Here is a 12,154-nt window from a genome sequence, read left to right as displayed (position 1 = left end):
AATAAATATACCTTGCCCTGACTGGTGTGGCTCAGTGGGTTTAGCCTTGTCTGCAAACCTAGAAGTGCCCCACTCGATTCCCAGCCAGGGCTCATGCCCATGTTGTGGGCCAGGTCCCTGGTTGGGGGTGTGCAAGAGGCCATGTTTCTCTCCATCTCTTTCTCCCTCCCTTACCCTCTCTCTAAAAGTAAATAAATAAATACAATCTTTAAAATAAGAAAATAGTCTTACTGTGTATCAGACATCTATTTACAGAGACAAACAACATAGACAAAACTCCCTGCCCGTAAGGAGAGTGCATTCTAGTGGTGGTGGTGACTGCTAGTTCATCCATCCATAAGCAATAGATAAAACAGTTTTGCATGGCTTCAAATTGTTGTCCCTTGTGTAGCAATTGTTTTGTTTGTTTCATGGTGTTTTTAAGATTGATCCATGCTGACATATGTAGCCTTAAAATAGTCAAGACTGCTCTTTACAGTTCTGTCAAATGAATATTCCATAACTTAACCACTCTTCTGTTGATATACACCTGGTTGTTTCCAGCTTGATCAACTGTTTCATTTTATAAATAATATTGAATGTTCTGCATGTGCATGAAGAAAGCTTCTGTAGAGAAATGTGACCAAAATTGTAGGTTTCATGTTTTAAAATCAGAAGGAGAATAGAAGTTACAAGAATAGGATAGAAGAGACAAACGATACCAATATAAGACATATAGAAAGAGTAGTTCTGCAGAACTTTAGTTTTGGGATATGTGAGTGCTGGATTCAGACATAAAATGTACTTCTTACTTTGGGGTCATGGGTAAAAGTTTGCATACTGCTCTCTCAGGATTGTATACACAACCTTAACCTATTACTGAATTTCCCTACAAAATGGTGGTACCAGTTTACAATCCCACTGGTGTTTCTGTTGTTCTGCATTCTCCCCAAAAGTTTGATTGGACTTAAAAATTTTTGTCCATCGATGAATATGAAATAGTATCTCACTGTGGTTTTACTTTGCCTTTTCCTGATAACTAGTGAGATTGATGTTAATCTTTTTTTAAATACAGAAATATTAATATATTAGCTAGATATTTGATCAGTGTTGAAAATGGTTATAGGCATAATCCTCAGTGGCATATTATAAGTATATTTCCATGAATGGATGAAATGACTTACTAATACTAATGATTGACAGTCGAGGGACTTACATGGTTTAATTTTGAATTTTCTCTTTATACACTATAATCTGTGCTCAGTTCTGTGAACCTTAATCTTTGAATTTGGCATAATGACGTTCTATTTATATTCATACAAGACTATCAGTAGCCATTAGTAATAGCGTCATCTTACTGATTTAAATATTAACATTTTATACATATGTTTGCATTGATACCAGACCAGTATTTTTCTTTCAAAATATTTTAATGAAAATACATGCATGTGATATTAAAAAATATAAAATGGTAAAAAATTAGTCTGTCATCTTTCTGTCTCCCAGGTCTCCTTCCCAGAAGCAACTACTTTAAAAAAGTTCTCACATGATCTCTTAGATATGTATACTTAATCATTTCCCCTTTTTCTTTCTTTTTTTTGTTTCTAATTTTTCTCATTTGAGATTGTTTTCATTTTTCTGTAGCTGTTTTTTTTCCTTCATTTAATAATGTAGATTAAAGATTTTTCATTTAGCACATGTGAATTTTTACTTTGTTCTTTTCAGTTGCTAGATTGGATTCCATTGTGTAGGTGTATCATAATTGATTTTAAGTATTGATTTTAAGTATTCATTTAAGTAATTCAAGTATTGATGTATATTTAAGACACAAAACCTAACTTTTATAAACGGTTGCACTAAGAACTTAAATTCATGTGTTTATATGTCTGTAGGATAAATTTCAGGAGGTAGAATTGCTGGATCAAAGGGATATTCATTCAGATAGAGTTTTGCTAATTGCTTTCTAAAAAAAGTGAGCAAATTTATTCTTTACAAGTAATGCTTCAGAGTGAACTGACCAGTATTTAATGTTAAATTTCAAAAGTGCTCACATTGTTCCATAGAGAGAGAGAGAGAGAGAGAGAGAGAGTGTGTGTGTGTGTGTGTGTGTGTGTGTGTGTGTGTGTGTGTGTTTGTCTGTGTATCGTAGTCATAGTTCAAATAGAAGCTATTTTGTGGTTTTCAGCTAGATAGTGTAGAATGTAGAATTTATGAACCTTTTTGCCTTTGTTCTTTTACATCTCTTATACTAACAGAAAACTAACAGATTTTAGCTTAACATAAAGCTGGATGAAATGTTAAAAAAGAATGATACAATGGTTATCCAAAATCTTTCAGAATGTATGAATGCTGATAGTTTAAAATTGGACATTAAATTAGACAATATTTGTGTTACTGCCTTACAGTAACATCTGGAAGGAACACAGGACTGTTTCTATAAGCAACTTTATCTTGTTTGCTGACTTGTGTTTCTTCTACTCTCTTATTTGAGGATATTTCTCTAGGTTCAATCTTCTCTTTTACTCCTGTTCTGCTTTCTCTCATTTATACTTACACAGATGAGTCCCATAGTTTACAGAAGAGAGTGAACGGACTGGATTACCCATCATGATGCTTACTAGTGTAGTGCTTTGGTGATTTAACTGAATCTGTTCAAATTGCATCTGTGTGTAGATGGTGTCAGTTTTGTGAAGTTTGCTGAGAGGGAGGAGGTTTCTTTCTATTCAGGCTCACCAGCAATGTCTGGCCCAGAGGGATCCCTTGGGCTTTTTTCTGCAGAAAGTATAGGTATATTCTTATTTGGAAAATTTATTTTCTAGTGAGTGAATAGTGGGGGTCATTGTATAAATTAAAATCTTGACTTTTTGTATTCTTCATTATACTTTCATCTCTTGGTATCGTTTACCAAGCTTGAGGGTAGGGGAAAGGAATGGAGGAGGGTGGGGGAGGCAGTTAAGATGGTACCAGCAACCCAAAATCATGGTTTATAAAATGTAATTGTACGAAAATGAATTTAATGTTAGTAGATCTTGCTAAAATTATTTCTGATATTTAAAAATATACTTTCGATATTGTAAACATTAGGACAGACTTGTTTTTTTTTATTTATACAGCAGGGCTTATTGTAATAGCTCACAGTTTTGTTAAAAGGGAGATGGGTGTGCTTATTATAAACTAAGCTCTCAAATGCTATATATTGATATTTATATACATACATATATATTCCTGGACATAACATCCTATAAATGGGGGAACAGATGCATCAAGTTGCTTAACTAGTCTTCACCAGTGTGGCTTAGTTGGTGGACATTGTCGATTTGCTTCCCGGTCAGCGGTCATGCCTAGGTTGCGGGTTGGGTCCCCAGTTGGGATGCCTGTGAGAGGCAGCTGATGGGTGTTTCTCTTTCTCTTTCCTTTTCCCTCTCTCTTTGAAAAAAAAAAACCAAGTTGCTTAGTTGACTGCTTAAAAAGTTAGACTGTTGTTAACTCCATCCCCCTCTTTTCTCTGTATTAGAACTCTACTCTCTTCTTCCTTTTTACTCCTTCCTTTCTGTCTCACCCGTAACCTTGTGCTTCATGGTAGAACTCCCCTTTTGGCTCTTAGGAAGTTAGGCCTTCTGGCAGAGGAAAGGGGTGCTATACTGCACCAGAGAACTTCCTGTCTGGTTGTTGAGAGGCATTTGTGCATTGGACCTGACAAAGTGTGATATCTGTGGTGCCTGTTACCTTACATGGAGATGTTTTTTCTTGCTTATGTTGTCAGCTCTTTCACAAATGTGCTTTTTTAAAAGAAAAAAAATTACTATGGTTACTCATAAACCAGTTAACCCCTCTATGGAATTGAGAGCTGATTATAATTTACTTTTTTTTTTCACTTGTAGTTTGCAATATAATGGGAAAATTTTGAGTTTAGATTTTGTCTTTTTCCCAATTATAGTTGACACTCAATATTACTTTATATTACTTGCAGATGTACAGCATAGTGATTAGACTATTACAATTATATAATTTACGAGATGATCCCCTTGATAAGTCTAGTAGCCGTCTGTCACCATACATAAGTTAATCCAGTGTTATTGACTATATTCCCTATGCTGTATTTTACGTCCTGTGACTTTTGTAACTACCAATTTGTACTTCTTAGTCCGTTTGTCTTTTTCACCCATTCCCCTAACCCCTCCTCCATCTGCCATTTCTCTGTATCTATGAGTCTTTTTCTGGGTTTTGTTTGTTTGTTTGTTTGTTTTCTTTTGATTCCACATGTAAGTAAAATCATATGGCTTTGTCTTTCTCTGACTTATTTCACTTAGCCTAATACCCTCTAGGTCAATTCATGTTGTTGCAGATGGTAACATTTCATTCTTTTTTATGATGGAGTAATAGTTCCTTGTACGTTTGTACCACTTTTTCTTTATACACTTTACTGATGGCCACTTGGGTTGCTTTTGAATTAGTGTTATATATTTCTTCGAATACCCACAAGTGGAATTCTGGGTCGTGAGGTAGTTCTATGTTTTTTAATTTTTGAGAAACCTCTACACTGCTTTCCAAAGTGGCTGCACCAATTTGCATTCCCACCAACTGTGCTTGAGGGTTTCCTTTACTCAACCTCCCCAACACATGTTGTTGGTTGATTTATTGACTATAGCCATTCTGACAGCTGTGAGGTGATATCTCATTGTGGTTTTAATTTGCATTTCTCTGATGATTAGCGACATTGAGCATCTTTTTATATGTCTATTGGCTATTTGTATGTCCTCTTTTGAGAAGTATCTATTCAAGTCCTCTGACCTTTTAAACAAGTTTTAAATGTATTATTATATTTTTTATCCTCACTTGAGGACGTGCCTGTTGGTTTGGGAGAGAGGGGAAGGGAGGGAGAGAAAAAGGGAGAGAAACATTGGTATAAGAGAGAAACATTTATCAGTTGCCTCCTGCATGTGTCCCTACTGGGGACTGACTTGGACAACACTCCAACCAGACGAGCCACACTAGGCAGGATTCCTGTGCCCATTTTTTAATTGAATTGCTTGTTTGGTGTTAAGCTGTGTGAGTTCTTTATGAATTTTGGATATTGACCCCTTAACAGATATATCACTGACAAATATCTTCTCCCAAACGGTTGGTTCTTTTTTCATTTTGTTGATGGTTTCCTTTGCTGTGCAAAACTTTTTTAATTTGATGTCGTCCCATTTGTTTATTTTTCCTGTTGTTTCCCTTGCCCAAGGAGATATAGCAGAAACAATATTTCTAAGAGCAATATCACAGAGTTTACTGCCTATGTTTTTACTCAGGAGTTTTATTGTTTGGGGTCTTACATTTAGGTCTTCAATCCATTTTGAGTTTATTGCTGTATATGGTGTAAGAAGGTGATCTAGTTTCAGAATTTAGATTTTCTATAGGCTTAATAAGTAGAGCTAAATCATTGCTTCTTGGTGTTATTTTAACTTCACAGTTACTAGAAAAATAGAAGTATGTTTATATAATTTTTGAGGTATATCTATACCTCAAAACAGGAAAAATTGGAAAACCCTTAGTTGGTAGAAATGATATGTTGATTTGTAATTATACCATTTCTTTATTTACAGGTAGGCGAAAACCAAGAGTACATCGACCTCGTTCTCCAATATTGGAAGAAAAAGATATCCCACCCCTTGAATTTCCCAAGTCCTCTGAGGATTTAATGGTGCCTAACGAGCATATAATGAATGTTATTGCCATTTATGAGGTACTGCGGAACTTTGGCACTGTTTTAAGGTTATCTCCTTTTCGCTTTGAGGACTTCTGTGCAGCTTTGGTGAGTCAAGAGCAGTGTACACTCATGGCGGAGATGCACGTTGTGCTTTTGAAAGCAGTTTTACGTGAAGAAGACACTTCCAATACTACCTTTGGACCTGCTGATCTGAAAGATAGCGTTAATTCCACGCTGTATTTCATAGATGGAATGACGTGGCCGGAGGTGCTGCGGGTGTACTGTGAGAGTGATAAGGAGTACCATCATGTGCTTCCTTACCAAGAAGCAGAGGACTATCCTTATGGACCAGTAGAGAACAAAATCAAAGTTCTGCAGTTCTTAGTCGATCAGTTTCTTACCACAAACATTGCTCGTGAGGAATTGATGTCTGAAGGGGTGATCCAGTATGATGACCATTGTAGGGTTTGTCACAAACTTGGGGATTTGCTTTGCTGTGAGACATGTTCAGCGGTGTACCATTTGGAATGTGTGAAACCACCTCTCGAGGAGGTGCCAGAGGATGAATGGCAGTGTGAAGTCTGTGTAGCACATAAGGTGCCTGGTGTGACTGACTGTGTTGCTGAAATCCAAAAAAACAAACCATATATTCGACATGAACCTATTGGATATGACAGAAGTCGGAGAAAATACTGGTTCTTAAACCGAAGGCTCATAATGTAAGTAAATCTGGTCTTGATTTTTGTATGATTTAATAGTAAGCCAGTTTCTTTCATGATGTAGCAGAATTATGCTTCTGATGTGATCCAAATCTTTGTGTTTTAATAATAAATTGTGTAGTTAAGTCTCCAACTCGCAGAAATAGTTACATTAAAAGTTTTTAAAATTGTAATGAAAGAAGAGTATACTTAAAAAAAAAAAGCAAAATATACAAAATTGTTTTCAGTGCCTAGGCTGGGAAGTAGGAGACTCTTAGGCAGAATGGCTCTGTGGGTCCTTCTCCCTTTATGTTTCCTCAGCCCGCCCTGAGGTGATCTTCACCCTCATTAGAGTTTCCTTGCTTCTCTTTTTAGTTTTACTACGTCTGTATATAAATGGAACAGCAAGAACAAACCAACTGTCTAAGGAAAGATCAGTTCTGCCATTAGTGGCCACAGCCTCCCATAAGGTAGGCCCAGCAGGCCCATGGTCACAGTCTGGCTTCTGCTTTCCAGAGGGTCCTCAAGAGGCTCTCCCAGGCAGGTCAGCGGGACGGGCAGGAGGCTATCTGGGAAAGCAGAGGGTTTACCACAGTCGAGGTACTAGGCAGGGTTGTAGTGTGGATTTGGTTTTGGACATCCTGTGGAAATTCGGTCAGAGGGAGTGGGCTACTTTGTATTTTTAGCTTCTAACAGGGTGTCCAACATTTTGGTGTCTCTGGGCCACACTGGAAGAAGAAGCGTTGTCTTAGGCCACACCTTAAATACACAAATACTAATGAAAACTGTTAAGCAAAAAAAAAAAAGGTTTTAAGTAAATTTACGATTTTGTGTTGGGCAGTATTCATAGCCATCCTGGGCCTCATGCAGCCCACAGGCTGTGGGTTAGACACCCCTGTAAGTTTTCAAAGCCTTCCTCCAGTTCTCAGAATTAGGTTGAATTAGGTTAAATTAGGAAATCTGTGGCGGGATGAAAAGAATGTCAGAGCAGGGCATGAAGAGAGCAGGATCTTCATCTGTATGTGGTTGGGCCAAACCAGGTAGAGATAAGTATCTTAGCCATGCTCACCCTTAGTTTATAAACATGGTACAGAGTAAGCAGAGATCTTCAGAATTTTTTGCAGTTATTTTGTTGCTGCACTGCTGTTGAGAAATTTGAATCTGTTCATTGATTGTTTGTATGTGACTAGTTGGGACATATCTGGAAGCTTACAGAATCATTGCCTCCAGTGTTCTGTAGTTTTATTAGAGTGATGTTCTGTTGGTCTCTCTTAATGCATTGGGTATTTGGTGGCCACTTTCAATCTGGTAGTTAAGTCCTTTGATGTTTGTTTTGGTCTCTTCCATCCTCTGATGTCTATTAAGCCTTAATTTTTTGCTCCTGATTAACACTGTGGGACTATACGAGTGATTGGAAGCTCTGAGCAAGTAGGCAGTCCTTACCAATTAGAAGCTTTACTGTTGGGTTATTTTCCTATTCTATTTTATTGGGAATCCCTGATGTCACTGTCTCTATTCCTTCTTCTTGAGCTGGTCAGATGGCCCAGATAGGTCCTTTCTTGGTGTTCTGCTTGGAGCACGAGGGTCTGGCTGGCTGAGTGGTGGAAGCGGGCTGTACTTCACATGCATACAACATTTACTGTGTGCATAGCCACTCAGTGGCCTTGATTTTCTATGCATTCCCCTTGTTCACACCTGAGCCTGGTCCAGAGAACCTGTTTAACCTTTAGACACTAAGCTTTTGGTGGACTGCAGAGGATAGGTGGTTTAAGGATCTGCTCCTTAAACAGCACTCAGGCAGTCCTCTGCTGTATATACCTCCTTCCTTATTTTTCAGTACCTTAAAAAAATTATTTATTTTAAAGATTTTACTTATCTTTTAGAGAGAGGGAGAGGGAGGAAAAAGGAGAGAGAGAAACATTGATGTGTGAGAGAAACATTGATCTGCTGCCTCTCGCAAACTTCCCAACCGAGTGCCTGACCCACAACCCAGGCATGTGCACTGGCTGGAAATCGAACTGGTGACCTTTCAGTTCGCAGGCTGATGCTCAACCCACTGAAACACACCAATCAGGGCTTCAGTACTCTGGGTTTTTTTTTTTAAAAAGAGATTTTATTTATTTATGTTTAGAGAGCGGAGCAGGGAAGGAGAAGGAGAAGGAGCGAAAAACACCGATGTGCGAGAGAGATAGATCAGTTGCCTCTCTCACGCCCCAGCCGGGGGACCTGGCCCACAACCCAGGCATGTGTCCTGATTGGGAATCGAACCTGTGACCCTTTGGTTTGCAGGCTGGCACTCAATCTGCTGAGCCACACTAGCCAGGGCTAATGCCTTTTAAGGAGAGTTATTGTTGGTTCTCAGCTGCACCCTTTTGGTCTGAGGCTTGGGCTTTCTTGGCTCTGCTAAGGTGGTTATCACTTGTCCATTTGCTTTTCTACTTCCAAAAATTTTTTGCCTCTCCCTATTTTCTTTATCCTTGAACTTTGTCTTTAAAAATATTTGTTAAGCAGTTTAAGAGGGTTTTAGGAGGCAGCAAAATGAGATGTGTGGATTCCTATTACCTTAATCCAGAAACTGATATGAAAAACAGTAAAATTTTATATACAGTTGGTTTGGATCAGTTATTTTTGGAAATTTGTGTAATTTTTTTTCTTGCCTCTCACCTCCCAGATACCTGGTCAAGGTGTTTATTATGCCTCTCTCTCTCTCTCTCTCTCTTTTTTTTTTTGACATCTTGTTATGGAGGTGGTGGCATGGAAACCTTTGTTGGCAAAGATGAGGTAACTGTAACCATATTTTGGGTTGAAGTTTAATTCTGTATTTCATTTTAAATGAAGTCAGTGACACTGTCTTTATAGACAGACAGCAAGTAGTAGGCCATGTTCACTGAGTCTCAAATGCCCTCCCCCAAAGGACTCAGAGTCATTAGGATTGCTGTGAACACATTAGGAAGTAAGTGAAATTTATTCTATGCTCCTCTTCTACCATTCCTATGCTTCCCTCTCTTATCTTCCTTTCTTCACCCTTTGGATGTTCATTCTTACTGCCTCTCACTTCCTTTCCTGTGTTGCACTTTTGGGACAGGGAGAGGCCTAAGGTGCTAGGTCCACATACAGGTAAGCACTGACATCTGTAAGGCTCATTTCAAAATAATGAGTGGTCTAGGCCTTGGTTTTGAGATGTCAGACCTTAGTTTAAAGTTGGTGATGGGCTAGTGTAACAGTAGCCAACAGCAACGTTTATTGAGCACTTATTATGTGCCTGACAATGTTATAAGCATTTTAGAGATGTTTTTTCATTAGTTCTCACAAGAACCCAATAGTGTAGGTACTGTTCTGTCTGTGTTTTACAGATGAAGAGACTGAAGCTCAGAAAAATTAAGTTAAACTTGCCCTAGGACTTGGCTGTTAGAAAGTGACACCTGGAATTTTTTCCAGAACCTGTTTCTGGAAAAATATTTTCCATAACTAATTTTATACTGTAGCATAGTTTCCAAGCCATCATCTTCAGAAGTCTGCAACTTGCTTTGATTTAGCTATTAAAATCAATGCTTATAACGGGGGGGAGAAAGATAGTGTAATGGTTTTTGTTACTCCTGTGCAGGATATTTCTGAGATCTTTAAAAATTTAAGACTAAAGCATTTTTAGAAAATATAAAATAACTTAAGTGCCATTCCAAAAATGTTTTGTTTCCTAATAAATCTGTATCAGTATACAAAACAATACTCAGGCAAGCAGGAAAGGAGTTTTTTGAATATAGTTAAATAAGTGCAAGCTTTTGAAATTGCATGAATCAGAGGACTTAAGATGTTACCTTTTGAAGCACCACTAGATGGATTTGTGCCACATTACTGAAGAAATGAAATAGTTTGCTTTTCTAAATTGAACAGTAAAATTCTTTAAGTTACATGTACGACAATAAAACTATCCATTTAAATTCTTTTGTTTTGAAAGATGTAATCATAGTCCCTCAAATTGCTTTTGTAAATGCATAATGAAATATGCTAAATTTAATGAAGATTTCAGACAAATAAGGATATGTTTATCCTTTAACATTTGACTGTTTTCTTTGTAAAGTCAAATATGAAACTTCAAATATCATTGTTAGTGATAATTAAATATTCCTTGGGAATAATTTGAGTAAATCTGAGCGATTATCTTTCTAAAGTTAAAGACAGTTTCAGTTTAAGTGCCCTCTTATGGTAGGTAATATGTGTACTCCTGGCGAAAGTTTTGAAGTCATGTACACTGCTCTGTTCACAATATATGATGATTTGGTATACACGCTCCATGAAAGCCCAGAAGTTGAAAGTGATGAATCATGTTCAAGGAAGGCATACCTAAAACAAAGTCTGGGAAAGTGAACAATTTTTAATTATATTGCTAGTAGTTTGTAGAAATAAGTTATTCCATTATTGCTTTTATTTGCTTAATACTAACTTAAAAATGTTTTTTGTATAGGTTAATGAAGCATATAATAAACGAAAGGTTCTTTTTTGTCTGCCTCGGGAACCAAGATTTTGGATAAACAATTTAGTGATTGATTTTAATCCAGTATATGAGAGCCAATCTTTCTTAAATATTGCTTTCATCCTATTAATATTTTGCTCTGAAATTGGGACTTTCAGTAAAATAAGAATTGCTAAATCAGAAAAATTGACCTTTCACCTGTCACCCTATGAATAAAATTACCTTGAATACAGCATTTAAGAAATCTGTATTTTTTTATTTGCTAAATAAACTAAATTTTACTTTTTAACGTCCACAGCTTTCTACTTGCCTCTCCTCATTCTAGCTGTAAGCTACCTATTTACTTGTTGGCTTGGCTGCCATCAAACCTACATCTGTTACCAGCCTTCCGCCCATTTCCAGTTCTGTATGTCCAGCAGCAATAGGCACCTCCTAACATGTCTAAAATGGAACTCATCACATCCCTCCCATTCTCTGCCCTTCATTCAGTGTTCCCATCTTAGTAAATGGGATCACTATCAACCAGCTGCTCAAGCTAGAAACCTGAGAATAGTCTTTTAGCTTATATTGTTTGTTATGCCCTTTAATTACCTCTTAAATATTGCATCAGTTTCTCTCCATTCTCAGTGTCTCTACCATAATACAAGCCAACATCGTTTCAGTTAGATTAGTTTAATGGCCTCCTGGCTGGTCTATATATAACTCCCTGTTCCCCAGTTCTATTCTCCCATTCAAAGCTGGATGATTTTTTAAACAGCAACTCTGATTAGGTCTTCTTTTCTCCCAAGTTGAAAAGTCTTTCAATTACTTATGTTTGCTGTTAACCGAAAGTCCACAGGTCCCTAACTTTGTACATTTAATTCTCTTGCTTTCCACCACCCCAAAAATAAATAAATAAAAGCAAACTAAAACACCCAAAAACATTTTGGCTAATTTACCCTTCAAGTTTCAGCATATTTATGTTATTTCCCAGGGTTTGCTTTCTCTGAACCTCTCTCCATTTTGTACCCTGAAGCCCTGAAGCACTTCTACCTTTTTCTTTTTTCTTTATTTATTTGCAGAGAGAGGAGGAGGGAGGAAGAAAGAGGAAGAGGAACCGGGAACCTGGCCCACAATCCAGGCATGTGCCCTGACTGGGACTGAACCAGTGACCTTTTGGTTCATAGGCTGGTGCGCAATCCACTGAGCCATACCAGCCAGGGCTGCCTTTTTCTTTTTAAACATCTCACTTGTAAATATTTGTCATAAGGTAGATAGCCCATATTTCAAAAGATGAGGAAAATAATAGCAACTCTGCTTACTACGCCCATGAGG

At 37.5% G+C, this 12,154-nt stretch overlaps 1 protein-coding gene across 11 annotated transcripts in view; it reads left to right on the top strand.

Moving 5' to 3' along the window:
- BPTF (bromodomain PHD finger transcription factor) overlaps positions 1-12,154 on the top strand; it is a 127,579-nt gene that overhangs the window by 23,266 nt on the left and 92,159 nt on the right. For all 11 annotated transcript variants that reach the window (XM_054573052.1, XM_054573049.1, XM_054573047.1 and 8 more), the window contains exon 2: positions 5,568-6,390. In XM_054573052.1, the coding sequence (XP_054429027.1) occupies positions 5,568-6,390 (823 nt within the window). The remainder of the gene's footprint in view (positions 1-5,567; positions 6,391-12,154) is intronic.

Source organism: Pteronotus mesoamericanus, unplaced genomic scaffold (genome assembly GCF_021234165.1).
Source record: "Pteronotus mesoamericanus isolate MK-2021 breed Mesoamerican mustached bat unplaced genomic scaffold, CSHL_Meso_final contig_246, whole genome shotgun sequence".
Classification (NCBI taxonomy): Eukaryota; Metazoa; Chordata; class Mammalia; order Chiroptera; family Mormoopidae; genus Pteronotus; species Pteronotus mesoamericanus.
The sequence above is the reverse complement of the archived record's forward strand: the minus strand, read 5'-3'. Positions and strand labels throughout refer to the sequence as shown.